This window comes from Silurus aristotelis (genome assembly GCF_946808225.1).
Source record: "Silurus aristotelis genome assembly, chromosome: 11".
In the NCBI taxonomy this organism is placed as follows: domain Eukaryota; kingdom Metazoa; phylum Chordata; class Actinopteri; order Siluriformes; family Siluridae; genus Silurus; species Silurus aristotelis.
In genome coordinates this window covers 21,609,799-21,637,728 of record NC_139584.1, presented here as the reverse complement: position 1 = coordinate 21,637,728, position 27,930 = coordinate 21,609,799, and the positions used below count along the sequence as shown (strand labels likewise).

At 36.2% G+C, this 27,930-nt stretch overlaps 2 protein-coding genes and 1 long non-coding RNA gene across 12 annotated transcripts in view; 1 reads left to right on the top strand and 2 right to left on the bottom strand.

Annotated features, from left to right (window-relative positions):
• Positions 1-16,922, bottom strand: part of LOC310733293 (ERC protein 2) — a 223,756-nt gene extending 206,834 nt beyond the window's left edge. For all 10 annotated transcript variants that reach the window (XM_083554436.1, XM_083554438.1, XM_083554440.1 and 7 more), the window contains exons 1-3: positions 16,794-16,922; positions 10,690-11,689; positions 3,040-3,465 (exon numbers count right to left, since the gene is read on the bottom strand). In XM_083554436.1, coding sequence (XP_083410562.1) covers positions 3,040-3,465; positions 10,690-11,352 — 1,089 coding nt within the window. In that variant the 5' untranslated portion in view covers positions 11,353-11,689; positions 16,794-16,922. The remainder of the gene's footprint in view (positions 1-3,039; positions 3,466-10,689; positions 11,690-16,793) is intronic.
• A 6,243-nt stretch (positions 16,923-23,165) lies between these two features.
• On the bottom strand, positions 23,166-27,804 carry tlr9 (toll-like receptor 9). The gene is made up of 2 exons (XM_083554431.1): positions 27,702-27,804; positions 23,166-26,938 (listed from the first exon to the last, which is right to left on the bottom strand). The coding sequence occupies exons 1-2, from the start codon at positions 27,714-27,716 to the stop codon at positions 23,759-23,761; spliced, it is 3,195 nt and encodes a 1,064-aa protein (XP_083410557.1). The 5' UTR covers positions 27,717-27,804; the 3' UTR covers positions 23,166-23,758.
• LOC310733436 lies at positions 25,064-27,609 on the top strand. Its single transcript, XR_014535749.1, has 2 exons — positions 25,064-27,319; positions 27,448-27,609. It is a non-coding gene; the product is annotated as an uncharacterized lncRNA (long non-coding RNA).
• Positions 27,805-27,930: the final 126 nt, after the last annotated feature.

Here is a 27,930-nt window from a genome sequence, read left to right as displayed (position 1 = left end):
TCTATTATTAATAGTGGAATCCATTCAGAACTACAAATATTTAGCACCACACATAAAATACATTTTTAGACATAATCTCAATTTGGCCAGTTAATAATTCACCTACGTATCCAGTAATGCATCTATTCATTTTACACACAAATGTGCTACATGTAATTAGAGGCAGAAACAGGTATCATATTAATTGTACTATGTTTTTAAATATTAGAGTCATCCAAATGCCTTTTCTCACAAACTTGTATTATAAGTCATGGTTTTGATAACAGACAGATATCTATTTGAACAAGGCCATCAGCAGACAGTTACTAAGCAACAGCTCTAACTAGACATATTAAAGAAAAAAATCCACCTTGAATAACTTGCAGATAAATCTTTATAATCAGCAAGTGGCATTCAGTGACTGTCAAGATATATTCATCTTTTAGACTTTTTTTTTTTTTCAGTTATGCTGGTCTATTTTTTACATTCATTTAAATATAATGTTGTCCACTGATAGCAGCATCATTTGGATTTGGCCCTTGCTTTATTACTTAAGAGCATGATACAGCACCTCTCAAGTCTGTCCAGCTCTTGTGCCATATCATCTAGACACTCTCATACATGTTTTTTGGAACATGCTCTTTTGTTTATGGGCACAGTGAAAACGGTTCCTTATATTTTGAAATTCCTTCATTTGTTTTTTCTTTTTTTAAACAGCACTGGGACTGTGCTATGTCTCACAATGACGTCCCTGCGGCACACCACCAATAAATTCTTACCGCTAATAGGAAAAGCAAAAATACCCCAATTTACTGACAAATTAGCACCAGCTTGCACATATTTCAGAAAACACACATTTAAAGAGTTTATGGTTGGATTCTTTTCTTAAGATCTAAAACACAGCAATAATTATAGCATACTGTTACCCAGTTACACTGTTAATTATTCTACATAATCTGGTTATTTTAAAATTTAACAAAGCCAATTTTGTATTCAAAAAGAGAGCAGACATTGTGGAAAGGGGTTGGAGGGAAAGGCGTATCAAAGATGTAATTACTGCTCTCGAATGTTCTCTCATTAATTGCCACATTAAATGTCTGCCAAGGCGGCCACAACAAACACACAAACATCAATGACAATGCCTTTAAAACTTTCAAGAAATTCATAAACTTGGTAGAACCACAGTTAGACCAAACCCGCAACTAGTGCTCTTGATTGCAATCAGCTGTTTGTTGTCAATGTGTCCTTCCATGATTTTCACTGTGACTGCATAAATAGTAATGAGGTATATGGAATCATTTTAGATTTGTGTTTATGGCAAACACAAACATGAAAATGCATACAGTTTTGGAGTATGCAGTATTCTAATAATTTTGTCCTTTGTTGTGGTTTTTTGAGTTATGGGTTGTTTAGTCAATACATTCAAAACATTTTAAATTAACAGTTGCAGTAGAGCGCAGCACAAATGCATGCTAGGAAAACTCCTTCCAAACTTGCTTCCAGTAGTATTAGCCCACCAGAGAGTGCCAAATTCCATCGTGTAACTTTAAATAACTACAATTGCTGGTAGGTAAGTAGGTATAGGTAGGTAGGTAGGTAGGTAGGTAGGTAGGTAGGTAGGTAGGTAGGTAGGTAGGTAGGTAGGTAGGTAGGTAGGTAGGTGCAAATACCAGGCATTCCTTTCCTGTTTTGTCTCTAGGAAGATGCAGCTCTACCTCTGCCACGTCAATCTATATTCTATGTGACTCTCAGGACACGCCTCATTCTCTGCAGTTTTGTAAAACGTCAAATTCACGTAGCAGCAGTGGTGCTAAGGTAGATAAGTGGGTAGGTAGGTAGGTAGGTAGGTAGGTAGGTAGGTAGGTAGGTAGGTAGGTAGGTAGGTAGGTAGGTAGGTAGGTAGGTATGGGTAGGTAGGTAGGTAGGTAGGTAGGTAGGTAGGTATCGGTAGGTAGGTAGGTAGGTAGGTAGGTAGGTAGGTAGGTAGGTAGGTAGGTAGGTAGGTAGGCAGGCAGGCAGGCAGGATTTATATTTATAGCATTTGGTAGATGCCATTATTTAGAGCGACTTACAGTTATTTAAGTAGTTGAGAAATAAGGGCCTTGTTCAAGGGCCCAGTAGTAGTCTCTGAGTAATAAGGATTTAAACTCATGACATTCTGATCAGAAGTCCAACATCTTGAGCTACCACTTCTCAATCCTTCACAATTGACACTTCTCACAGAGGCCCAAAAACATAAAGAAACACCATTTCACTAATCCTTATCAAGAATTAATGAAGTTTTTTGCAGCATTAATCACAAACTTATATTCCCTGTGAAAGTGGATAAAAACTCAGTTAAACAGCAAGCGCATGTAACTGTTAACTTACATGCATTCGCGCTCCAGATAAGCAACACAAACATTGTAATTTGGGTTAATGCTAGGCTCTGAGATGGCACTTCCCGAAATATATGTTAAACAGTTCTTGCACCTGAGGTGGCACTTGTAAGAAATCAGTAACAGCTCGTACTGGCACACACAGTTTCACTTATACATGTCCCAGACCTCCTTACAAAGGCAAGACACTACAGGCTGAGAAGATTTACAGGGTAAAAATAAACCTCCTCTTGACAGTAAGGTTATTTGTATCCTCTTAATCACTTTATCCAAGATCCTGTCAGAAATTCGAAGAATATGTTCGTGAGATCACAGAAGACTATAAGATTGTGCTATCACAAGTGACATCTTCACTTTCTCACCACTAAACCAGCGCAGTGCCTTGCATAAGTAATCGGCTGCATGTCTTATCAGCTCGGCACATCTTGATGCTGATCTTTTTTGCCCCTTCTGTTTAGGCCATTAATATTTCTTGGCTTTGTAACAAACATTATTCATAATACAATTTCTGCACAGCACTGAAGTTATCCCTTCTCCCATCATTCCTATTCCAATCAATCAACGGTTTGATATTTAACTGATCGGTTGGATTGGGTACATTGAAGTATTACTGAGTAGTAACAAATGCTTCAAATTAGAATATTTTGTAACAATCTGAATATTTTTTCCACACATGACTCACCTCTTTTAGATGTTTGTTTTCCTTCTCTTTTTGCTCTAGAATGTTCCCCAGATGGCCCAGCATGTCCTCAGCACGACATAACTTCAGTCCCTCATCATCAGGCAGCCCAGACCTGGTAAGACCCTTTTCCTGAAGCATCTCCAGCAGCTTTTTGATGGATTCATCTCGGGTGTTCAGTGTATGTTTCTGTTTTTTAATGCGCTGGTCCATTTCCTCTACAGTTTTCCTAAGGAGGAAAAGTTCCTTGGTTTTCTGCTCATGCTCAGCCTGGAGATAATGAAAGTTGTTCTCTGTGGGCTCCAGGTAAGGGAAATGGTCCGAAAGTGAAGCTAATGAGCCTGTACTGTTCTCTTGCTGCAGGAGGTCATTCAAGTCTTTGTGAGAACAGAGCTCATCTTGTAAAGCGTGGATGGCCATCTGGAGGTGCTGGAAAGTAGAATATGGAACATTAATCTTCAGCTACTAGATAAACAGCCAGATAGATGAAACAACAAACATGGAAACATCCACAAGTTTAAAAAAAGAGCATAAGTGTTTTTTCATTCCATTCCAGATCTCCCTTTGCTATAATAATAACTTTGGCTCTTCTGCAAAAGCTTTTTACTGGATTTTGCAGCATGGCTTTGGGGATTTGTAGCTATTCAGCCACAAGAGCATTAGTGAGGTTGTGTTTAGAGGGGTTTAGTTCAGGGCTCAGTGCAGGCCAGTGGAGGTCTTCCAACTTAACATGAGCAAACCATGTCTCCTTGGAGCTCGCTTTGTGCAAGAGGCTTTTTTTAAACTGGAACAAGTTTGGGTCACTTAGTTCCAGTGAAGGGAAATCTTAAATTTACATTTAACATTTGCTTGACCCGAGATCATTAAAGCTGAAATGGGTCCTTACCAATCAACATATACAGCACCCCCTCCTCCCCCTCCTGCTAATCAGCTGTCTTCAAGAAACAAAAGACAAGAAACACTCCAGGCCCAGACTGTGTTTTGGTCTTTGCTGACCAAATGCAAGTCTCTGCTGACCCCCTTTTTTGATGCATATGTTCAGTAGATCATTGGAGCAGTGTGAAGTATCCTTCTGCTTTAAATGCTACACCATCAGCTGGTTTTGGCCATCTGAAGGACATCACTGGACCTGTGCTGAACCTTTTTCAGTGTGCTTACAGAACAAAGAGGTCTGTATAATGCAGTAAACACTGGACTGCATTACATTCTGAAATACCTTGACAGGTAGTCTTATCATGGAATATTAGTTTTTTATTAAGCATACTTTTGTGAGTTTTTTTTGCAGAGCACAGACTTTCCAACAGATGGGGGTAGTATTTTACTGTGCTTAAGGTATTTCACATCTTGTGAGTGTCTGCTTTTCTAGGCAATGTAAAGGGAAATAATGTACCGAAATACTTTTTAAAATAAATAATAATGTTAAAAAAACAATTACAAATTAAACAGAGAAAAATTATTTGTAGAGAATTAGTTTTTCTATACGTTGTAGTATTTAAATAAGCAGCAGATGGCTGTTTCATCATTTGATAGTTTTACTGTAGAGTTTATTGAAGATGTAGAAAAAACAATCAAGAAGCAAAAACATACTGAAAATGTAGGATATTTAAATAGTTCTTAGATTAAATTAAATAAGACCTGTTATAAACATCTCCCTTAGAGATATTGATTGTCGTTTTCGAGCTCTGGCACAAGCAATGGGTTCCACAGTGGAGCACTGGTTGCAAGCTACTCTAAATGTAAACCAGCTTATGGCAGGGTTCCATTCACACACTGACTCACACCTAGGAGCAATTTGGAATAGACAATCCACCCGCTGTAATGCATGCAGGAAGATTGGAGAACCAGGAGGAAACCGAAACAAACATTATTGTATTCATTTTATCAGTCAATATTTTTGCCTGCATTGCAGTATACACTGTGGACTGCATGCCCCTGGATTAAAAAAAACTAGTTAAAAAGTGTATTCTTTAATAATCACAATAATATTATAATAAGATTCTTATAATACTTAAGGAGTAATCTTATCGAAACTACTTTTTTTCCAGAACTCCATTGCTTATCCCCAGCTGTTAAGGTTAAATAAATAAACTTATGTAAATATGTACCAATGCACTCCCAAGAAAAAAATGGGTGTGTACAGTGAGGAAAATAAGTATTTGAACACCCTGCTATTTTGCAAGTTCTCCCACTTAGAAATCATGGAGGGGTCTGAAATTGTCATCGTAGGTGCATGTCCACTGTGAGAGACATAATCTAAAAAAAAAAATCCAGAAATCACAATGTATGATTTTTTAACTATTTATTTGTATGATACAGCTGCAAATAAGTATTTGAACACCTAAGAAGTCAATGTTAATATTTGGTACAGTAGCCTTTGTTTGCAATTACAGAGGTCAAACGTTTCCTGTAGTTTTTCACCAGGTTTGCACACACTGCAGGAGGGATTTTGGCCCACTCCTCCACACAGATCTTCTCTAGATCAGTCAGGTTTCTGGCCTGTCGCTGAGAAACACGGAGTTTGAGCTCCCTCCAAAGATTCTCTATTGGGTTTACGTCTGGAGACTGGCTAGGCCACGACAGAACCTTGATATGCTTCTTACAGAGCCACTCCTTGGTTATCCTGGCTGTGTGCTTTGGGTCATTGTCATGTTGGAAGACCCAGCCTCAACCCACCTTCAATGCTCTAACTGAGGGAAGGAGGTTGTTCCCCAAAATCTCGCAATACATGGCCCCGGTCATCCTCTACTTAATACAGTGCAGTCGCCCTGTCCCATGTGCAGAAAAACACCCCCAAAGCATGATGCTACCACCCCCATGCTTCACAGTAGGGATGGTGTTCTTGGGATGGTACTCATCAATCTTTTTTCCTCCAAACACGTTTAGTGGAATTATGACCCAAAAGTTCTATTTTGGTCTCATCTGACCAAATGACTTTCTCCCATGACTCCTCTGGATCATCCAAATGGTCATTGGCAAACTTAAGACGTGCCTGGACATGTGCTGGTTTAAGCAGGGGAACCTTCCGTGCCATGCATGATTTCAAACCATGATGTCTTAGTGTATTACCAACAGTAACCTTGGAAACGGTGGTCCCAGCTCTTTTCAGGTCATTGACCAGCTCCTCCCGTGTAGTTCTGGGCTGATTTCTCACCTTCCTTAGGATCATTGAGACCCCACGAGGTGAGATCTTGCATGGAGCCCCAGTCCGAGGGAGATTGACAGTCATGTTTAGCTTCTTTCATTTTCTAATGATTGCTCCAACAGTGGACCTTTTTTCACCAAGCTGCTTGGCAATTTCCCCGTAGCCCTTTCCAGCCTTGTGGAGGTGTACAATTTTGTCTCTAGTGTCTTTGGACAGCTCTTTGGTCTTGGCCATGTTAGTAGTTGGAGTCTTACTGATTGTATGGGGTGGACAGGTGTCTTTATGCAGCTAACGACCTCAAACAGGTGCATCTAATTTAGGATAATAAATGTAGTGGAGGTGGACATTTTAAAGGCAGACTAACAGGTCTTTGAGGGTCAGAATTCTAGCTGATAGACAGGTGTTCAAATACTTATTTGCAGCTGTATCATACAAATAAATAGTTTAAAAATCATATATTGTGATTTCTGGATTTTTTTTTTAGATTATGTCTCTCACAGTGGACATGCACCTACGATGACAATTTCAGACCCCTCCATGATTTCTAAGTGGGAGAACTTGCAAAATAGCAGGGTGTTCAAATACTTATTTTCTTCACTGTATATATATATATATATATATATATATATATATATATATATATATATATATATATATATATATATATATATATATATATATATATATATACAAGGATACAGATCATTGTTGTGTCACTAGACAGTCTAGCTGAATGACAAACAATGAGTCATGGCAAAGTAGGTAGAAGCTACTTAATTAGCTACTTAAAAATAATAATTTGTATGTAATTCAAGTAAGAATAACAGATTCAAAATGTCTAGTGACCTTCCCACATAGAAACATTGGGACAAAGTCAATTCTGAGTCCTGTGAAATGTAGGTCCACAACTAATGATTATTTTGTAACTGTGAAATCTAGCATTTTGTTTCCTCTCTTAAATGAAAAACCTATTTTTAAAATATACTATATTAACTATAACAAATCAGCTACTACTATTTTAAGAGTTTTGCATGGATATTTAAGCAAGATTAGTTCTCTGATAACTTTCACGGACACCGACGAGCTCTTCTTTCTCAAACTTTTATTTTTTTCTGAACCCAGAAATATTTCTGTACATCCAGAAATACATTATTTTCAAAATACAATAACTTTAAAATACAAGATAAATTCTCTCCTGAATTTATAACATTCCTTAAATTCAATTCTCATACATTTTAACACTTACACTACTGCTACTACTACAGAACTCTTAACTCGGCTTAATTAAACAATATAGTTATACTACCTGAGAAAATGTTTTTGATGGCTGGTACCAATATTTTAGAAGTTGCTAATCTCCTGGAATTTCCTTGCAGCTCCTTACAGTCTTCAGTGTTTACACAGAGTTAATGCTAAAAGATACTCTGAACTGAAGGTTTGTGGACTATATTGTCTCATATAAGGACTTTTTTAACCTGTAGTGAGCAGAGGCATCTCAGAATGCACAACACATTAAAACCCTTGTGGTGGATGGTTTCTAAAAGCTGAGGACTCTTTTCTAAGCCAAGGACAAAAATTTGAATGTATAATAGACACAGGCACAAAATAGAAAATAAAAAGTGTTTCAGTAACCTTGTGTTCAGTTTTATATTCAAAAGTAACCCCAAATTAAGATCAACTGTTTTTGTAGCATTTTATTTGCCCCTTTTTGGTTTCATATACAAAAGCTATGGTCCACAAAGAGTCTACAAAGCACCTAGAAGATACCGATAAACAAAAACATCCAGTATAAACATCCAGAGCCAACTGAATCACTTCAAGCCATTGAGCAAAATATGAGACGAGACCATAATAATCCCCTAATTCCAAAAGGTATTGTTGTGCAATGCCAAAATAACACCATGCCCATAGTGCAGCAGGTGGCAGCGTTCTTAGGGCTGGTTTTCTACAGTCAGAACTGAAGCTTTTATCATAATAATTATTTAATTTTTTTAAAACAGTCAGTTTAGTGGAAAACTTACTATCTGCTAGCATAGTACATGTCACAGCAGGTGAGTCGAGACAGATTCAAATGCAGGGAGCAGTTTAATGAAAACAAGCTGGATGAATGATCCAAAGTAAATTCCATAGCTGTAACCCAAAAACATGCAAAGTTCAAACAAGGTGCAAACAACGAAGCAAATCCAAGAATCTAAATCCAGGGACAGACAGAAATAGCGAGTAGAGCGGAAGTTTGAGCTTTACTTTGCAAAGGACAAGTACAACTGATGCTTCTATATACTATATATATATCTCATAATAAGTGTTTTGTTACTGGTGTGGGTGTGATTAGTGAACAGTACTGGGCAATTAGTAATCAGGTTGATGTGAACGCTGTTGCTGGGAAATGTACAATAGTCTCTGGGAAGCCTGCTTGCAGCTATAGTGTGTTTTGGGAAGCAAAGTTCTTGAAGGCTGTTGCAGATTATCTGATCGTTAGTTGAAGATTTAAAGGACTTTGTATGTCACAGAATCTCATCACAACAATCACCCAAAGCATACTAAATCAACAAAGAAACATCCCGAAAGAAAATCAGAGATTTGACAGAGCCAGATGCCAGACCTAAATGCAAATAAAAATGTATGGGTGGCCTGAAACAGGTTGTGGACAGGATATGTCCTCACAGTTTTAAGATCTGGATTGTTTCTGCAAGGAAGAGTGGGTAAATATTTCTATATCAAGATGTAGCACACCATTGCACACTAATGCAGCTAAGCTACTGAAAGTTTTTTTTCATTAAAAGAGAAAAAAGATTGGACATGATTTATTTTAGCGTCATTCTTTTGTTTTTAACAACAAAGGTGTGCTTAACTGAGTGCACAATACCAGTACACAACTAACTAAGGGGAAGCCTAATACTGTAAATGACATCTTGAGCATGCCCAGGTTTATACAAAGAGAGGCAGGGCTGACCAATAATGTATGCCTCATGGAACACAACAATGCCCAGTTGTGTGCTGAATGGAGGACAAAATTACAATCATCAAGCCACCCACATCTCAGTAGCACAATATGTACCAATAACAGTTCAAAGTTCAAAGTAAAATACCAGGTTTCAGGAAATAATTGCCATGGCAACATACAAAGAGAACATGCAGCTTGGCACAGGCTGCTATCAGAGCAGCACAAAGTGCCTATTTAACTCAGGGCAGTTTGAGCTGACACCTGTTACCCCCTTGTGCTCTTTGCATTTCGAAAAGTCTTAATATTCAGCAGCTACATTAAATAGATATACAGAATGATTGCGCTATTGTGAGGGAGGAATTTAAGTATAAGGGTTTCCCGAAGTTTAGACGCATTAAGGATCAAATATAGCAACATTTTATTTATTGATTTACGAATTTAAAAACTCATTAATTCACTTGTAAATAGCAGAAATTCAAATAAATTACTAGTTAAGATTTGGGTTTTATTGACCTTGTTCATACTGTTGCACATTTCATTGATGAGATTGTAGACAATGTAATAATATTTAAATCAGGTTCCTCTTCATTAAACGCAGCATAAAAACACAAAACGGAGCAAACACATGGCGCATCTCTCCCTCGTGCTCTCCACCGATTTACAGGACAGAGAAACTTTCTCAAGCTGGCCCACTTGAGCCTGTTAATGCTATGCATCTTTTAAATTGTGCTTGAATCAAAGTAAATGCATTGTTGTAATAAATTAACATTAAATTTAATTAAATTGTAATATAACAAAGCCAAATATGCATCTATACTACCTTTTAAAGGGGGTGGGGGGGGCACAAATTATAAGCACTATTTCTGTTTACCAAAATACCTTTTGAGTCAAGACTCAACTTATTGCTTATGACAGAGAGCAAAATAAACACTGAAAAGCTGTTTGTTTAATCCAAGAACACCTGATGTGAAGTGGGCATACAGCCTGAATAGAATCATACACACACATTCATACAGGAGGGAAATATAGCATAGCCAGGGTACCTACTGGCATGTTTTTCGGATGAGATAGGAAAAGAGAAAAAACTCATGGGAACCTATTTGGACATAAAGATAACAAGCAAACCTTTTAAAACAATAACTTAAGCTCGGAATTTAACCTGAGACTCTGGAGCTACGAGGTGCCTATGCTACTTGCTTTACCACTCTGTTACCATCTATGTTAATTTGATGACTGGCAATCCAGCAAATCCTACCTTTTATCTTTAATTCTGTTGCATCCAGGTGTATTCTAACTGATGCTGTGAAATGCAAAAAAAGGACCTGGTAAAGTGCATTTAGAAAGTATTGAGACTTTTTTCCTTATTGGGTCACATTCCAGGTTAAACGATTATTTTATCATTAATCTGTCAAAAGATCTTCACCATTAAATTGTTAAATGTTAACAGGATTGGCTGCAAAATACCATAAATGAATTTAGGTGAAACTGAAAAAAAAAAATAATAATAAAGCATGCAGATATTAATTCACTTTATACATTATGTACATGCAGCCTTGTGGATTTTTACCTGGTTCTTGTCCTTCATTGCACTCATCTGCTCCTTCACCATGGCCACCTTTGACACACTCTCTTTTCTTATGCCACGTTTCTTCTTCAATTCCGGACTCCAGAAGGTTTTGATACTGTTGACTGGACTACTAAGAGTGTTGTCTCTTAAATCTAGCTCTCTCCGGAACATGTTGTTATCCATTTGCAATTCTCTTAGATGCTCTATCAGGGGGTTTCCTTCTCTCCTTGCTACACCTCGCACAGCTTGTCGTAACAGTGGTGAGGAAGGCCACTGGTGCTGTGGGAGGAGGCGTATGGCTCCATGATCTGAATATGCTACTGAATCTAAATGAAGATGCCCCAAAGATGAGCTAATGCTGGCACTACTGCTTATGTTGGGAGCCTTTCCATGGCTTGTGGTGCGGCCCAATGTCATAGTGCCTTTTGGGTAGGCAGTGGAGGCTATAGCCTCATAATCACTCACATAGACAGGGCCAGAGGCTGCATAAGCAGCATTGAGGGACTGGATGTTCTCCATTGACAGGGTCTTTCTGCCAACTCCACAATCACTGCCTTTTCTGCCAGCATTTGCCTGATGCCGGCCCACTTTGGGAGAAGAATGGAGTTGAGGGGAATGCAATGGATTAGCCTCAGCATGGCTAGCTGACTGTGCACTATACATTAGAGTTTTTAACTAGTAGAGCTGTAGCAATATGAACCTTCAAGCTTGCTCACTTGTTTATCTTCTTCTTTTTGAATGCAGCATTCTCATAAGGAAACATTTTTGTTTTGTTAAATGTTTGTAATGCTTTTAAAATGCAGTTAAACTGTCATCAACAGTCTAGTTTGGCATGATCTGATTAGTTCACTTAAGCCTAATGAAAACGTTAACGTAAACGGTAAAACCTCATTTGTGTAATTTTCTGCAAACGATGCGATAAACTAGTGTTGCAGCAGCATACAGGTCTTTCTTACTGACAGCCTGGTAGTTAAGGGCCTCAGACCTTCTGTTATATAACCTGCAGACAGAGAAAGAGAAAGAGAAATTCAGAGAGAATGAAAGTAAGCAAAAGAAAACAGATTGTCAATATACTAATGCCATGATTGTTCATTCACATGTACAATTTAGTGACCTAATTTTGTATATTTTCAACTGCTTTGAATAATCTACATTACTTTAAATAGACTATTAGAGAGATTTGCCAATTATAGTTCATTATATCATTATTATGTACACACTGCTGATTAATTTGACACAGAATATTTGAAAATAGGCCCAAAATCATAGAACTCTAAAACGTTAACATTATGTTGTGCCTGTTCTGTATAGCAAATGGGGAAATAAATAATGTTGTGGGATTAATGAGGGATGGAATGAAGTGTAAACACTTGTGCTTTAGAATGGCTATTAGTCCTATCAGATGTAGCTGGCATGCTTGAGAAGATACTAGCTGTTACCCATATTTGTTTCTACAAAGATTTTAGGCAAATAATCTTTTTTACTGCTGCCCTTTAGCCAACTAACATAAAGAGACACATTTTCATCACCGCCACATTCATCCAGTAATCAGCCATTCATGTGGCAGCAGCACAGTGCAAAGAATTAGAAATATATAATACATTCAAATAATTTTTTTAAATTAAGTAAAGATGTACACTGTAAAAAAAATCCTGTAAAAAAAAACTGGCAGCTGTGGTTGCCAAAAATCAACTGTAAAAAATAAGATTGAATTGTACTTCATTGTAAAGAAAAATTTGTCCAGTTGATGAACAGTAAAATACTGTCAGCGAACGTTAGCTCATTTTAATTGAAGAAACTAATGCGAGCATGTTAGTACAAAAAACAGAATAATGCAAAAATCATTAAAAGTATTAATTAAATTGAAACTTTGTGTCAAATCTCTTGCAGATTACAGCAACACACATTCATGTGCAATTGAAATTAGTGAATAAACACTGCATCAGGAACTACACAGTTACTGCCTTTATATAATACATAATAGCTTGTTTCTCTGTCTATCCTCGACTTAAACACAGGCTCTACTCTCCTACACAATGGTAACCCACAAAACAAACAACAGGAAATTGACTGTTAGGTTTTACAGTATTTTTACAGTAAAATACTGGCAGCAGGGTTGCCAGTAATTTACTGTAAAAATACTGTTAGGTTTTACAGTATTTTTACAGTAAAATACTGGCAGCAGGGTTGCCAGTAATTTACTGTTTTTTGGGGGGTTTTTTGCTTTCAGAAATACATTTTACAGTATATTATTGTTAAAATACATTTTCAAATTGTGTTTTTTTATTTCACACAATTAAACCCTTTAATCCTACAGAAAAATCCTACATTTTAAAAGATTATTTATGTGTGTCCACACAACAGAGTGCTGAAGTATTGCCAAACTGCCACTCTTGGGTCCTTACGCAAGGCCGGGTTAAGGGCCCTAGGGGCACCTTGTCATGGCTGACCCTGTGCTCAAACCCCAGCTTCCAAAAAAACAAGCTGGGATATGCGAAGAAAGAATTTCACTGTGAATTTCTATTCTATTCTATTTTATTCTATTCTAAAAGTAACACTAAAGCAGTGATAAAGTTAATGAGATAATTAATTGACTAATTTAATGAGGATTAAGCTTTAGTGATTAACACCTGTGAACAAGCAGAATCATTGAAGGAAAGAGAAACAAGAGCAGAGAAACATAAATTATAGCCAAAGCCACAGATAAAATCAAGTGAAAATATAACGCATAAAATGTATTAATATCTCAGCAGAGAATGAATAAACAACCCCCAAAACAGCATGACCAGCTTTACTTGCTACAAACCAGTGAAACATTATTTCTATACTCCAGCTTTAAAGGTTTTGTGCATAAAATTTTTTTAAAATCTTTATTAATTGTTTGTCAAGTTATTTTGGAAAATCATATTACTATCATTAACAATATGAAATGAATTAGAAATCACCCATAAAATCAAAGATAAGTTCCTATTATTATATTTACCAAAACCACTAAATTACTATTTCTTTTGACATTTCTAGTCATAACAAATGTGCTTTGCAAACACAGCTACAACAGCCAGAGAAAAACTAATGTTAAAGTGTCACGGGCCAAGAGCCCAACTAAAGCAACCACTGATCTTCAAAAATAGTCAAGTCAAACAAAATATTTTCAATAAAATATAAACCAATGTTAAGTCTTAAATAATGTTTTTGTAGATATTTGACAGTAATCAAGTCAAACTGTAATAAGTGAAGCTGGTAGTGCTGTTTTTGGAGTTGTTAATCATCCTGTTTAAATTCAGTTGATTTCATCTATGGCTGTAACTGTATGTCAGCTGTAGTTTTGCTTCTTGTTCTTTCTCGTTCAGCAGGTTATTAGGGGGTAATTAGGTGTTTATTAGGGTCTAAATTCACTCATTTGTTTTCATTCACTCTGTCAAGTGGACTATACTAGTAAACTAATGTAGGGAATAGTTTTCACAATGCAAAATTGCAAAAAAAAAATTAAGTTTACTTGTATTTAAGTTAACATGTTAAACTTGTAATTTCATGTTTTATAATTTACAGGTTTTTACACTCTCTGTTTTGAATTCTTTCACTGTTAAAACTACGTTAGTTATATCTCAGTGATTGTGACATGGCTGTTAATGCCAGATGGGCATTCATATTTTTCAGCACCATTGAGTAATTTCACACCATTCTGTGTAAGCTCTAGATACTGTTGTGTGTGAAATTTCTAAGAGATCAGCAGTTTATAAAATGCTCAAAGCATTTTAAAAACCTTTCATATTTAGGAGACTTATTTTCACTGCTGAAACTAATAAAACCAAAAACCATGATCTAAAGCCCACCTCAAAAGAAAGCAATTCTTTACAGCTCAGACCTCTTTAAATCAAGTAGTCTTTTCTGAAAAACTCATAAAATGGATTGAGAAAATCCGGCTGCAGTCCACAAGAGCACCTGGGACTTAATAATTCATTTTTCAACAAAATGATATCCCAATAATAAACACACGTTGCACTTGAGTGGTTTCAGACCAAAGTATATATATGTGCTGGATTTTAATCATGGTGGTCCCTATTCAAATAAAATAATAGAGTGTGATAGTGTACAGGTGTCACACTTTTTGTCATTTATAGCTAATTATATACAACAAGCTGCTGCCAAAGGTGGTCCTATTAAACAGCAGGTCCAAAAATAAGACAAGCATGTCCTGAGAATTTATTTATTTATTTATTTTGTTTATTTTATTCATTCATTCATTCATTTTATCCCACTTCAAAAATATATAACTTCATATTGCCTGTATTTTAAATTGTAGCTAAAGTTAAGTTAAAAATCTTAGCATATTTTTACACTTGCTCCATTTTAACGCTCCAAACTGCTCTGAAATGGATCGCAAGCAAACAAGGTGTGGCTCATTTTGTGGGAGTGAAAATAATTCACTCCAAATTTTGCTTTATGTCTTAAAAAAACCTGGTGCTTGCTGACCATACGTAGCTGCATTTTTCTGTCACACTAAATTGAAAACAAAGTGAAACCACACATAGAGGCATTCTGGTATTTGTGTTACTGAACATAAGCATGTCTCATTGATAGGAAAAATAGTTGCTGTATTATTTTTGGAATATATGTACAGTAGAGTGCATATGTATTTTTCAAACCACAAGCAAGTCTAAGGCATGAATCATTGGGTGGTTTTGATGGTTCAGCAATTCTCCATGCTGCTTGCCTTTTCCATATGCTTCTGATATTTCAATTCAGTTCTTTGTTCTGCTCACTCTACTTTTATTCTTCAACCAAATTGCAGCATCATGTATGATAATTATTTCAAATCATCCACGTTATACCGTGGGCTCTGAGTTCTAAATTAACTCTGTATATTTTATTTATCTAAGAACAACTGAGTCCTGTTTGGAGTCCACTTGAACTTTTAACACCAAAAGCACTAAGGTCACTTGTAGCGTGTTTTAATTCAGGTTGAATTTACCAGCATTGAGTGTGGTTAATAATGTAAGATATATATGTAAAACACCCTTCATCCCTAAGCACTGATTCCATAAACAGTTCCACTATACTGAGAAAATAAGTTCTTATTTAACTTTAATAAAAACAGAGATAAACACATCTTTCTGTTTCACGTGTTGATTACTCAGTACAAAATCCTACAAAATAGATTCTGAAATGAAATCATCTCATTTTTCTTGCTGCTTGCTGAAACAATTCATGAAAGTCCATATACCCAGAACACACTGCAACCTGCAAAACACTTTGTTTGAGCATCAAAAGCACTGTACTTAATCTGATCAAGCTTGTCTCACTTGTCGCAGGCTAGTAGCAGGAGGAAGTACTGCATATTCCTCAAGTTTTATGTCTGAAAGATCTATTTTAGTGGTGAGAAATTGTAAGCAGTGAAAACTGAAAAAAAAAAAAAAAGGCTCAAGTACTCATCATAATAACAGTCATCCTACAGAAAATTGCACAGGGTAGACAGATGGGGGGGTTTGAAATCCTGCCTCTCAGTTAAAGTGATTGGATGTTGAGCCCATGTAAATAAGCCTGTTCTGGGAGTGGATAAGAAGATTGTTAATGACCGCACATGTCAACCCCTTTGGATAAAATAAATAGATCTGGTTTGCAAGCAATACTACTCGATTGTATCAATATATAGACACTTGTTATACTCTAAAAGCCGATATTGTGCTGTATTACAAACCACGATGTGCATATCACCTTGAAATTCTCTCCAGCCAAGCAAATAGATGACATAATGATGACAGAATGATGGTGGTCACTATTTTTCCATGATAATATCATTTTTTTCCAAAACATTAGATGTCCCTGTATCCTCTTTAAACACAGTTCGGTCCTGCACTTTCAGCTTCAGCGGGTTTAATGTCAGTAGCTGATATAAAATCAAGATACAAGCAACGAGATAGAAGCTATTACTTTGCCTTTGAGTAACTCACGTTATTAAATGTTTTAAAGAAAATAAGATCGGAGTTGCAATTTAATGAGCACGAAGAGATCAACGACAAAACTGGGCATATATCTTGCGACTCTGTATTCATAACGAAAACTCGAATGTATGAAAAAAAATGTAATAGAAAGAAAAATCTCACCGGATGAAGTACGAAGCTGTGTTCTTGGTCAGTCGCGAAAACGTCCCACACATATCGCGCGTTCACGCGGCCGCGCGTGTCCGCTGACATAAACGTTGCGGGAGCGCGCGTCGCTCGCTCATGTTTACTGAGGGTATGGGATTTAGGAGAGGTGATTTAAAGGGGCAATAGGAGGAAATGACACACGAGGGCGTTAATAACCATCATGACAAGGCAAAGTTAGCAGTAAAACAAGGGCTCCTCAGCTATTATTATAAATATTATAAATTACTTTACCCAACATGTATTTGATTTTCATTGTCAGCAGTTTTGATCTTCATTGTAAACTGTTTTGAGTAAATTTATAATATCCGCCATAATATTACAAGTCAAATGGGTTGTACTGTAATTGCAACTATACATGCAATACAGCACACAGTAAAACCTTCCTCCAGGACCAAGGTGCAACATTAAACAACATAAATGTATACTGGGTGACACAAATCTGTCTAAAATATACAGACCTACTGTATACACAGGACTACATAAAGTGCATGTGCACATATCATTTAAAGCAAATAATTAAACTGGACAATAAATGCTGTGGAAAAGCAGCACATTTAGTGGTCTAGTACCATTTTGTTTGCATATGTGTATCAGTCTAGTCTCTTTATATTAAGAAGTATGGTGGTGTGGTCATGGGCACCCAAGGATCATTGAGGTACGTGAATTTCTAATTAATAAAAACGTAGACAATCTTAATTCACCTTATACACTATTTGGCTAAAACACTCATTCATGATTGTTAAACATGCAATCCAGATTTACTCCTCCTTTGCTGCCATAATAAGTATCACTCTTCCAAGACCATTTGAAATTTGTATGTCATTTTCTTTGGTCTTTATTACATACAATAGAGTCGTTAAATTTATTTGATCTTTTTTTATATTTTTTATTACCCAACATATTTGCAGCAGTCAAACCAGCACACACACACACACACACACACACACACACACACACACACACACACACACACACACACACACACAAAGATCAATTACCTATAAGAAGTTCTAAAATTGAATTTTGTGTGAATTGTGTGATTTTTTGAGTAGGGTACGGGTACAGGCGGGGCACAGGTGAAAAGAAGAGTAGCATTGCTATCTCATAGCTCCAAGGACAAGAGTTTAATTTTGAACTCGAATGTTGCTTGTTTACCTCCAACATCAGAAAAAAAAGAACATTCCTGCAGATGGACTGGCAGCCTTGCCCCCAGGAGCAAATGAGTGTGTTAATATGTGTGCATGGCACCCTGTGTTGGCCTAGTACTATACTGAGCACATATTATTTAATTTAGATTGTACTTGAAAGACAGTATAAAGTTAATATAGAGCAGCGGTGCACTCCAAAAGTGAAGAGGCACATTTAACAGATATTAAATTAAACAGTAATTTATCTAATGTATTCTTAATTCAGAAGGCTGCTTGTCCAACTTTCTGTTTCAGCACTGGACAGCTCATTTTGATGCATATCCTGCTCTGTGGTAATCCAAGCCTCAGAAGCATTTGATCAACACAAATATAAAATTAACAAATTTAAATTAACATGATGCCCAGCCTTATATTAAATCACAAAATGGCCTCTATTGGGACCATGTTTTCATTAACAACTCCCACTGTTTTACAGCACATAAGATTTAACAGCAGCCACACAAGTAGACATGTGTTATCATTTCAGAAATAAGAAAAAAGATAGACAGACAGACAGACAGACAGACAGACAGACAGACAGACAGACAGACAGACAGACAGACAGACAGAGAGAGAAAGAGAGAGAGAGAGAGAGAGAGAGAGAGAGAGAGAGAGAGAGAGAGAGAGAGAGAGAGAGAGAGAGAGAGAGAAATTAAGGCTCCAGTAGGTGTAGCTATGACATCATAAATAAATTAGAGAGAGTTACGCAGGCATAAAGGGGCAAAGAGCCCAATGTCAAGTAATCATGTAGCTGGTAGACAGTCAGAGGATTTGATGGGGTGTAATCTACTAAAACATTTAACTTTTTCTTTAAAACCCCTAGATCTGCACCTTTATCTGAGAGAAACTTTTCCACAACATTAATTGAAAATTATTATTGTAAGTATTAAGTATTAAGTATTGCATAGCTTGTATGAAAAAGCTTATTTCATTTCTAATAAAGAAAAAACCTGCAAAAACAGATTTTTGGCAAATTTGTGGAGGATGTGAAGGTAAAAAAAAAAAAAAAAAAAAAAAAGACAGCTGTTCACTAAAGTACTGTGGGGTTAAATAATTCTGTGACATCATTGCAGGTCTGGGTCATTGAATGGCTGACAACTACCCAGCAGCCGCAGCAAATCATCTGACCTAATCACGCACATCATTTTCTTGTTTAACTAATGACAAGCCCTGTTTAATTTTTATTGGCAAACCTTTATTATGTGTCATGTTTCACTTTGGTTACGCTTATGTATGTATAATATTATTTCGTTTTTTTACTTAGTTATTTATTGGTTGATTAAAAATCTAGGCATGCAAGTCTTGTTAATTGTGTGTTTTCTCCTTAATAGAAAATAACAAACAAATTGAGTTGCATCTGTCACTCTCTCTATTGCAAACACATTCAGTGCGTTATAAGTCGGTACTAGCATTTAATAAACTATTCAAATCTATACAATATTTTACTAGGCAGGCAATTAGGCAAGAATAAAATGTCAGTAATATGATCACTCATTTTCCCTACTGGTTCTTGTAAGTATCCTGATGATCCTGAAGCTTATTTATGTACCCAATAAAATATCCAGAAAGAAAGACATTAAAGTACTATTATCTCTAATTTTTAATAAGAGACATTAGACTAAATACAAGGGTCTAACCATCAAGCATTATAAAATAATTTGGTGAGGCCTATACTGTGAGTGTAAGATTCCAAGTATCTTAGTATGAGCCTATTTGCTCAGCTATGACCTTTACTAGGGTTTTAAAAGCAAACAGGAAAAAAAGAGGGCTAATATTATTATTATTATTATCTTACAGTTTGACAAACAACAAAGGTAATGTTTAGTGTTTTAATCAGGGGTTTGGTCATTGCTAGTTAAAACATATATGTGCCCAGTAATTGCTTATAGAGTTGTTATCTAAAAAGTAAATTGTTGCAGTATTTATTACTAATAAGCATAACAACAAAAATATCTGATATTCTAAAAAGAACAATGGAGGTTCAGAGATTATATAACAATTTGTTTGGATGCATACAACATCCACACAACATCTTAACATCTCATGCAGATCATTGCCTATTGCCTACTTTAGCGTCTTAGACAAGTTAAGAATATCCATTATCGTTTAATACAAAGCTGATTTTAGTCATTCATGTGAAAGAGTAGCAATTTGTGTGCATCTAAGTATGAGTTTTTTGTCTTTCTTTGAATGTTTTATAGAATTCTACAGGATAAACTGCAAAATATGAATTTATGTCATGCAGTTGTCAAAAACCAATATCTTGATATGATACAATTTAGCTTTAATTGTTGTATAACTTTATCAAATGTAAACCAGTTATGAATGACAAACAGAGTGAGACATTGTATGGATGAAATACCTGATTAAAAAATGTAAAACATAAAAATAAATATGAAATAATGTCAGCCTGTTACTCACTGATTTATTTGTAATGAATAGCAATAGGACAACTTGCTCTCTCTAAGAGGAAGAGAATAAAATAAATTTTAAAAGTAAAATGTTACAAAAAAAAACACTTCAGTAAAGACAACATAGTAAGAATCATTCTGCTTAACTTTCATATGTACATGTGTTTACATGTCAACAAATTCCCTAAGTTCAATTTCTCTAGCCACACCCAGGCCTGATTACTGGCACACCTGTTGCAATCAAGAATCTCTTAAATTGGACCTAGCTGACAAAGTGAAGTGGACCAAAAGATCCTCAAAAGCCAGACATCATGCCGAGATCCAAAGAAATTTAGAAACAAATGAGAAAGTAAGTAATTAAAATCTATCAGTCTGGAAAAGGTTCTAAAGCCATTTCTAGAGCTTTGGGACTCCAGCGAACCACAGTAAGAGCCATTATTCACAAATGGCAAAAACATGGAACAGTGTAAAACCTTCCCAGGTGTTTCCGACTGACCAAAATTTCCCAAGAGCACAATGACAACTCACTTAAAAGGTCAATAAAGACCCCACAACATCCAAAGACCTGCAGGCCTCACTTGCCTCAGTTAAGTTCAGTGTTCATGTATCCACCATAAGAAAGACACTGGGCAAAAATGATCTGCATGGCAGTTTCAAAATGATTCAAAACACACCAGCAAGTCCACCTCTAAATGGCTGAAGACCTTGGAGTGGAGTCCTGACCTGAATCCTATTGAGATGCTATACTCATAATAATACAGCGGTAAAATAAGCACCTTAACATTTTTCTCAGTAAATATATTTCTGAAGGTGCTATTGACATTACATTTGTATCAGTTGATGGTAACAACCCATGCAATCCACATATGTAAAGAAATCAAACCATAGATGCCCTTAAATTATGTGTAATAATGTGAAATGACACAGGAAAAAATTTATTGAACACGCTTACTGAAATGTATTGAATAATTTTTACAAAAGCCTTTTTTAGGTAATGACAGCTTCAGGACGCCTCCTGGTTCCATCGGTCTCTTCTATGAACTCTGTCCTTAGTACGTTCCATTGATTTTAAATTTAATTCAAGTCAGGTGATTGGCTGGACCATTCTAGCAGCTTTATTTCCTTTCTCTGAAACCAATTTACTTGGCTGTGTGTTTAGGATCATTGTCTCGCTAAAATGACTGCCCTCGTTTCATCTTCATCATCCTGGTAAATGGCAGCAGATTTTTTTTATCAAGAATGTCTCTGTACATTTTTCCATTCATCCTTCCTTCAATTGTATGAAGTTTGCCAGTACCACATGCTGAAAAACAGCCCCACACCATAATGTTCCCACCTCCAAACATCACTGTTGGTATGGTGTTTTTGTGGTGATGTGCAATGTCATTCGTCCTCCAAACAGGTGTGTATTATGGCAGCCAAAGAGTTCAATTTTGGTCTCATCTGACCCGACTATATTTTTTCAGTATTTCACAGGCTTGTCCAAATGTTGTGCAGCAAACTTTAAATGAGCTTTAAAATGCTTTTTCTTCAACAATGGAGTCTTGCATGGTGAGCGGCCATGAAGGTTAAATGCATTAGTTATTGTTTTCTTTGAAACAATTGTACCTGCTATTTCCAGGTGTTATTGAAGCTCTTTACAAGTGGTCTTTGGCTCTTGGACAACTCTTCGATAATTATTTTCACTCCGCTGTCAGAAATCTTGCAAGGAGCACCCGGTCATGGCCGGTTTATGGTGAAATGTTTTTTTCTACTTCTGGGTTATTGCACCAACAGTGCTCACTGAAACAAGTTTAACAAGTTTAGAAATATGTCTGTAACCATTTCCATCAGTATGTTTTGCAACACTATTGTTGCGAAGGTCTTGAAAGCGCTCTTTGCTTTTACCCATCATGTTTCTTGTGTGACACCTTGGTAATAGGACAACTTTATATAGGCTATCAGTTGGATTGAACCAGCTGATATTAATTTGCACTGACAAGGGGCAGGATTGCTTTCTAATTACTGATTGATTTCAGCTGGTGTCTTGGCTTTCCATGGCTTTTTTTCACCTTTATTTCTTCGTGTTCAATACTTTTCCCCTGTGTCATTACACTTTATTACACATAACTTAATTTATGGACATCTATGGTTTGATTTCTTTGCATGTGTGGATTGCATGGGTTGTTAACAACATCTGGTAAAGATTTAATGTCAATAGAACCTTTAGAAATATATTTCCTGAGAACAATGGTGACGTGTTCAATACTTATTTTGCCAGCTGTGTAAATACTCTTATTGTCTTTAAATAGCCAGTTCACATATTTTAGAGACAGTATTTTAATATTTTATAACAAGGGTATAATACATAACAGTATTTCATGCAAAGAATTATAGTGTATAAGGCTTAATGGCCATTCCCTAAATAAAAATTGAGTGCTTAGGAAATAAAATAATTACCCAGAATCTACCACAGTTTGAATGAGGAGGCTCTTTTCTGATTTCACTGCTGTGATGTGTAAGAGAACTGATGAATGTGTAGCAAATGACCTGCTCCTTAGGGCAAATTCAGAAAACCCTATGAGTTAGTTTAGGCTGAAATTCCTTAGCAACCTTAGTGCATGTGTGAGTTAATTATAGACTTGTCTATTAGGTGGACTGTTTTTTTTTTTCAGTGAAGAAACATGGGATGATTAAGTCATATACAAAAATAAAAAAATATTAAATTAAATTAAAATTAAATAGACAAATGGCAAAATGTATTTTTAATTAGAAAATGTATTTTAACAATACAATAAATGACTAATACATCTTTATATGTGCATTTTAGCTTTCCATTTATTATGCTGCACATGGCTTGCAAGTCTTGTTACACAGGTCTTATTGTACATCAAAAATGTATACATTTAGAATATATGATGTTGCTATGAAGGTGGCAAAAAGAAACTTTGGCTTATGCAAAAATGATTGTGGTATAAGTCTGACATTAATATTATTTAAAGACCAAAAGCATAGCATAAAGCAAATGATGTTCAAGAAAATTTACAGAATAATTAAAACACAAAATATGGGTAGCTTGGTGTTCAGCAGGTTGTTAAAAAGCCTAACAAGGCTCCATGAGTTTCAGTCATTGTCTGTGAGGTGTTTTGAAAGCTTTCCATGTTGGTTTCCTCCAGGTAATGTATTTTCTTTTGAAACTATCGAAACAAGCCTGTTGGTTGATTGGCTCTACTAAATTGCACCTAGGTGTAAATGAATGTCCATATCTGGTTCATGATGCATTCCTTCCTCTGAGATTCCGATTTTCATAAATATCATATCTTGGTGCATGGTTTTACAGAATTTAATTCGACAGGAAGCTCTCTGTGACTTTTTTATCATAGGATCTCACATTGTCCGATGCTAGAGCAATATGAAAGTTATTCCAGAATAGAGGATGGGCTTGAGGATTCTTAGGCCATGAAAGAACTGATTTTTTACAGAGCCTCTTTCTCATCTGCAGGTACTTAAGCTTAGGGAAAAGAGGATCCAACAAGACAACAACTGCGACATCTACTTTCTCATCCAGCAGTCTTTGTTGGACCAGAAGGAAAGCTTGCTTTATTACCCCATTCACAGTAGAACAGCCACCCTGGTTAGTCAGAACAAACACTGTTTTCCTGCTGTTGTACACTGCGTTGTGTAGATTCTCAATGCATGACACTCCTGGTACCCAGTCCCGTTCCTCCAGGCAGAGTCTGAATTTCCATCTACCTCTGTTTTCCAAGTTTATCAACATCTCATTGTAGATCCAATCTCGAACTGCCTTGTTCTTTATATCAAAGACAACAAATGCATCATGTTGGTTTTTCACATTGTTTCCATGAAGTGGGGTGTAACCCTTATATCCTGCCCACAATATTTGCACACCATACCACAGGTCCCAGCCGTACAGATGCTTCAGCAGGGGGACTGCAGTTCCAGCAATAGTAAGAAGGAAAGTAAAGAGGAAGGAAACACTGCCAAATATCTCCTGGCAGGAGCGAGGATCAATTGAAAGAACATTTACTCCTGTCTGTGATTCAGGAAAACCACAGCGAACATCAGTAGTGAGATGTGGGATGTACACAGGACATTTTCGCAAAAAATCTGTAAACCAATCTGTGGCACAGCTACATGTAAAGGGGTTAGCATGCAATGTTAGCTTGCAGGAGGTCTCTGAAGTGGTACAAATGGTAGTGCCTTTCTGTATGGATGGGGGTAGAGCATGCATCTCTAAGATCTTCAACTGGTTGTGATTTAGCATCAATTCTTTAAGACCTGTTGCTTGACTAAAGAAAGATTCCGGAATTGCACTTAGTCGGTTATGACTAAGATCCAGACTGATAAGCTTGATGCCAAAGTAGATAGCGCTGTCTGGTAACTTAGAAAGATAGTTTTGACTAAGATTTAGATAGCAAAGGTGACTGAGAGCCGAGATATTGCCCCAGGGAAAATAATTAATGAGGTTAGAGTCCATCCTGAGTACACGAATAGTTGGAGGAAGGTTAACTATTGCTTCTGGGGAACATGATCTAAGCTGGTTATCAGAAATGTCCAGGTATGTAAGTTTTGTCAATCCCTGAAAAAAATGTATGTACTGATCACCCCTAGTGTCCCACATGATGTCCAAACGATTTCCAGAGAATAATAGACACTTTAGTGAAGTACTATTAAGAACGTTAGAGATTCGCATGCCGATGTTGTTGTTTGCTAAACTAAGAACTTCAAGTGAAGTCAAGTTCTTTATGAATGTGAAGCGGTGCCCAATTCCCTTCATTTGAAAATGAAATTCATTGTTACTAAGATCAAGAACCTTAAGTGTGCTGCTTAGCTCCTGGAATGCTTCATTGAAGTAAAGGTCAATACGGTTATGTGCCATGTTGAGGTATAAAAGTTTGGTAAGAGGATAGAACTGTTTTCCATTTAAAGCTTGACTCATATAGTTATAGGACAGGTCCAAGCACGCAGTTTTTTCTATTCCTTTAAAAGTACTTGGTTTCAGCCATGGGATATTGTTTTGTGATAGGTCAAAAAATAGCTTTTTATAACAGAAACAATTTTGAAAATTCAGCATTGAATAATCTCTCGGACATTCTTTGTCTGTGCAGTGAAAATAGGTCATCCCGAGTTTTGATTTAAACACAGACATGTCGTGAAGCTGAAGATCATCCTCGTTCTGATATCTATCTAGGGTCAGGGCCGTACTAGAGGTTACAGTGTAGTACGATTTGATGGTTAACATGTTCTGTGAAAGCACAACCATTCTCAAGGATCTCAGTTGGTCAAATACAGTTAAATTACAAGAAATGATTAAGTTTATTCTCAGGTTAAGATATTCAAGCTGTGTTAGGTTAAACAAAGGTGTAAGGCTTTTGGTAGACAAGTTATGAAATAAAAGGCCACTTAAAGTAAGCCTCCTCAAGGACTTCATTCTGCTAATAGAAGGTGACAGTATCAGCTCTGAAAATGTTTTTAGAGGTTGATAATTAGAGCTAAGTTTCAGGGACACAACACCCTGCAGTTCCTCAAAAAATGTGCCATTACGAATGCTGTAAGCAAGGAGATTGTCTGAGAGGTCAAGTGACTTTAGTTTCTTCAATTGTGCAAAAAGATTTTTAGGAATGGATTTGATTGAGTTTCCCCGTAGACTGAGTTTAACAAGCGACTCTCGCTGCTCAAAAAATGCTTTTTCATGCAGGCCTAAGGATGAATTATTTGGGCATGGAAAACAGGGATTGGTTGCATGATCACATCTTTGACAGTTCCACTCAAGGTTAAGGAAACTAAGTTTTGTAAGGTTTGTAAAAGAGTCTTCCCGGATCTCTGTGATCCTGTTTTCTCCTAGGTCCAGGCTTTCCAGTGAGGGTGGCAGTTGCATGGGAATAGAGGTGATGTTATTATTGCCGACAGTGAGGTTCTGAAGCTGAGGTAAATCTTGAAGTACCCGTTGAGCGATGAAAAATGATTCATTACAGGGGTTAGCATAGTAGCAATTTTTTGCAAGAAACAGCTGTTTAAGGTAGGGTGTTCCTAGTGGTTGTTCAATGTGGAAAATATTGTTAAATTCTAATCCTAAGACTTCAAGTTGATGGGGCAAAAGAGGAATAGTCTTGAGGCTATTCCCTGCCAACTGAAGGAAGGTCAAGTTCTTAAGATTAACAAAAGCATTGCGATCAATTTTCACTTGGCATGAAGGTAATTTCAATGCCTTGAGGCGACCAGGCAAACAATTCCACATTAGACTTAGACTCTGCAGATTAGGAATATCTGAGAAATCATCACTTGTTACTTGATGTAAACGATTTTCATCCAGGTTCAACGATATGATAAAACGGGATTTAAATTTAGGGATGTTCATGAGCTCTCTGTGCTTACAGTCCAAAAGTATGTTTCCATCGCTGACTGTGTTATTGTCACAAGGGTAGAATATAGGGTTTATTGTTTTGACGAAGTTCAACTGATCCAACAAAAAAAACAGGTACAATCCAGATCCAAACATGACCTTTAAAACATAGAGACTCATGTTAGATGCAAATTTGTTGAAGTAATAATTATAGCACATCACAACACTAATACTACTGTACAGTTTTGTCATGGATTTAGTTTTTCTGCCCTAATTATATCATTTATTTTTCACATTGTCATGCTGCATTTGCTACATTTTTCAGTACAATTTTGACCCACAATATTATATTCTATATACATTTAATCTGTACCATATAAAGTAGCTTCCTCAAATACATTTATGAATGTATAGCGATTATATGTACAGAATTAAAAAGATTTAACACAAATTTACATTAACAACATAAAGTTTATACAAGATAAGATAAGATAATTTAAACATAAGATAAGATAAGATAAACATTTTATATTTGTTCAGGTATATATATTTGTAAGGTATATCCTTAAACAAATATACACTGAACAAATATAAAATGGTATTTGGCATGAAACTTTGCTGGTTATATTTATTTTGTTTAATTAACAGCTATGGAATGCATTGTTCAGATGTCCTAAAGAAAATAAACAAATACTTGCTTGTCTCCTATAATTTCACAGTTCAAATTATTTCTATTTATTTATAAAAAACATGTTAATTGTGCCATAAAAAGTGTTTGTTAAAAAAATTACTTGAATATAAATAATTTGCATAATTTGTAAAAAATAATTTTTTTATATATAAATATATACATCAATTATCATGAAAAATTTTTGTTTTTATAATGAACTTTATTTTAAATTAAATTAAAGCCATTACTCACCAAGAGCATCTGCATCTTTACCTGCAAATCTGAAGTTCACAAATGAAAGAAAGCTTCACATTGCAATCACAAATTTACAGAAGTGAAATTCTCAAATAACACCACGCAAATTACCCTACTTATAGGCACAGGTGGGCGGACCATGTGATGGAAGACTTCACAAAAACGTAGATATTTTTTGTCCCAAAAGTTAAAAGGGAATAATTTTTTTTTGGTCTTTGGAAAAAAT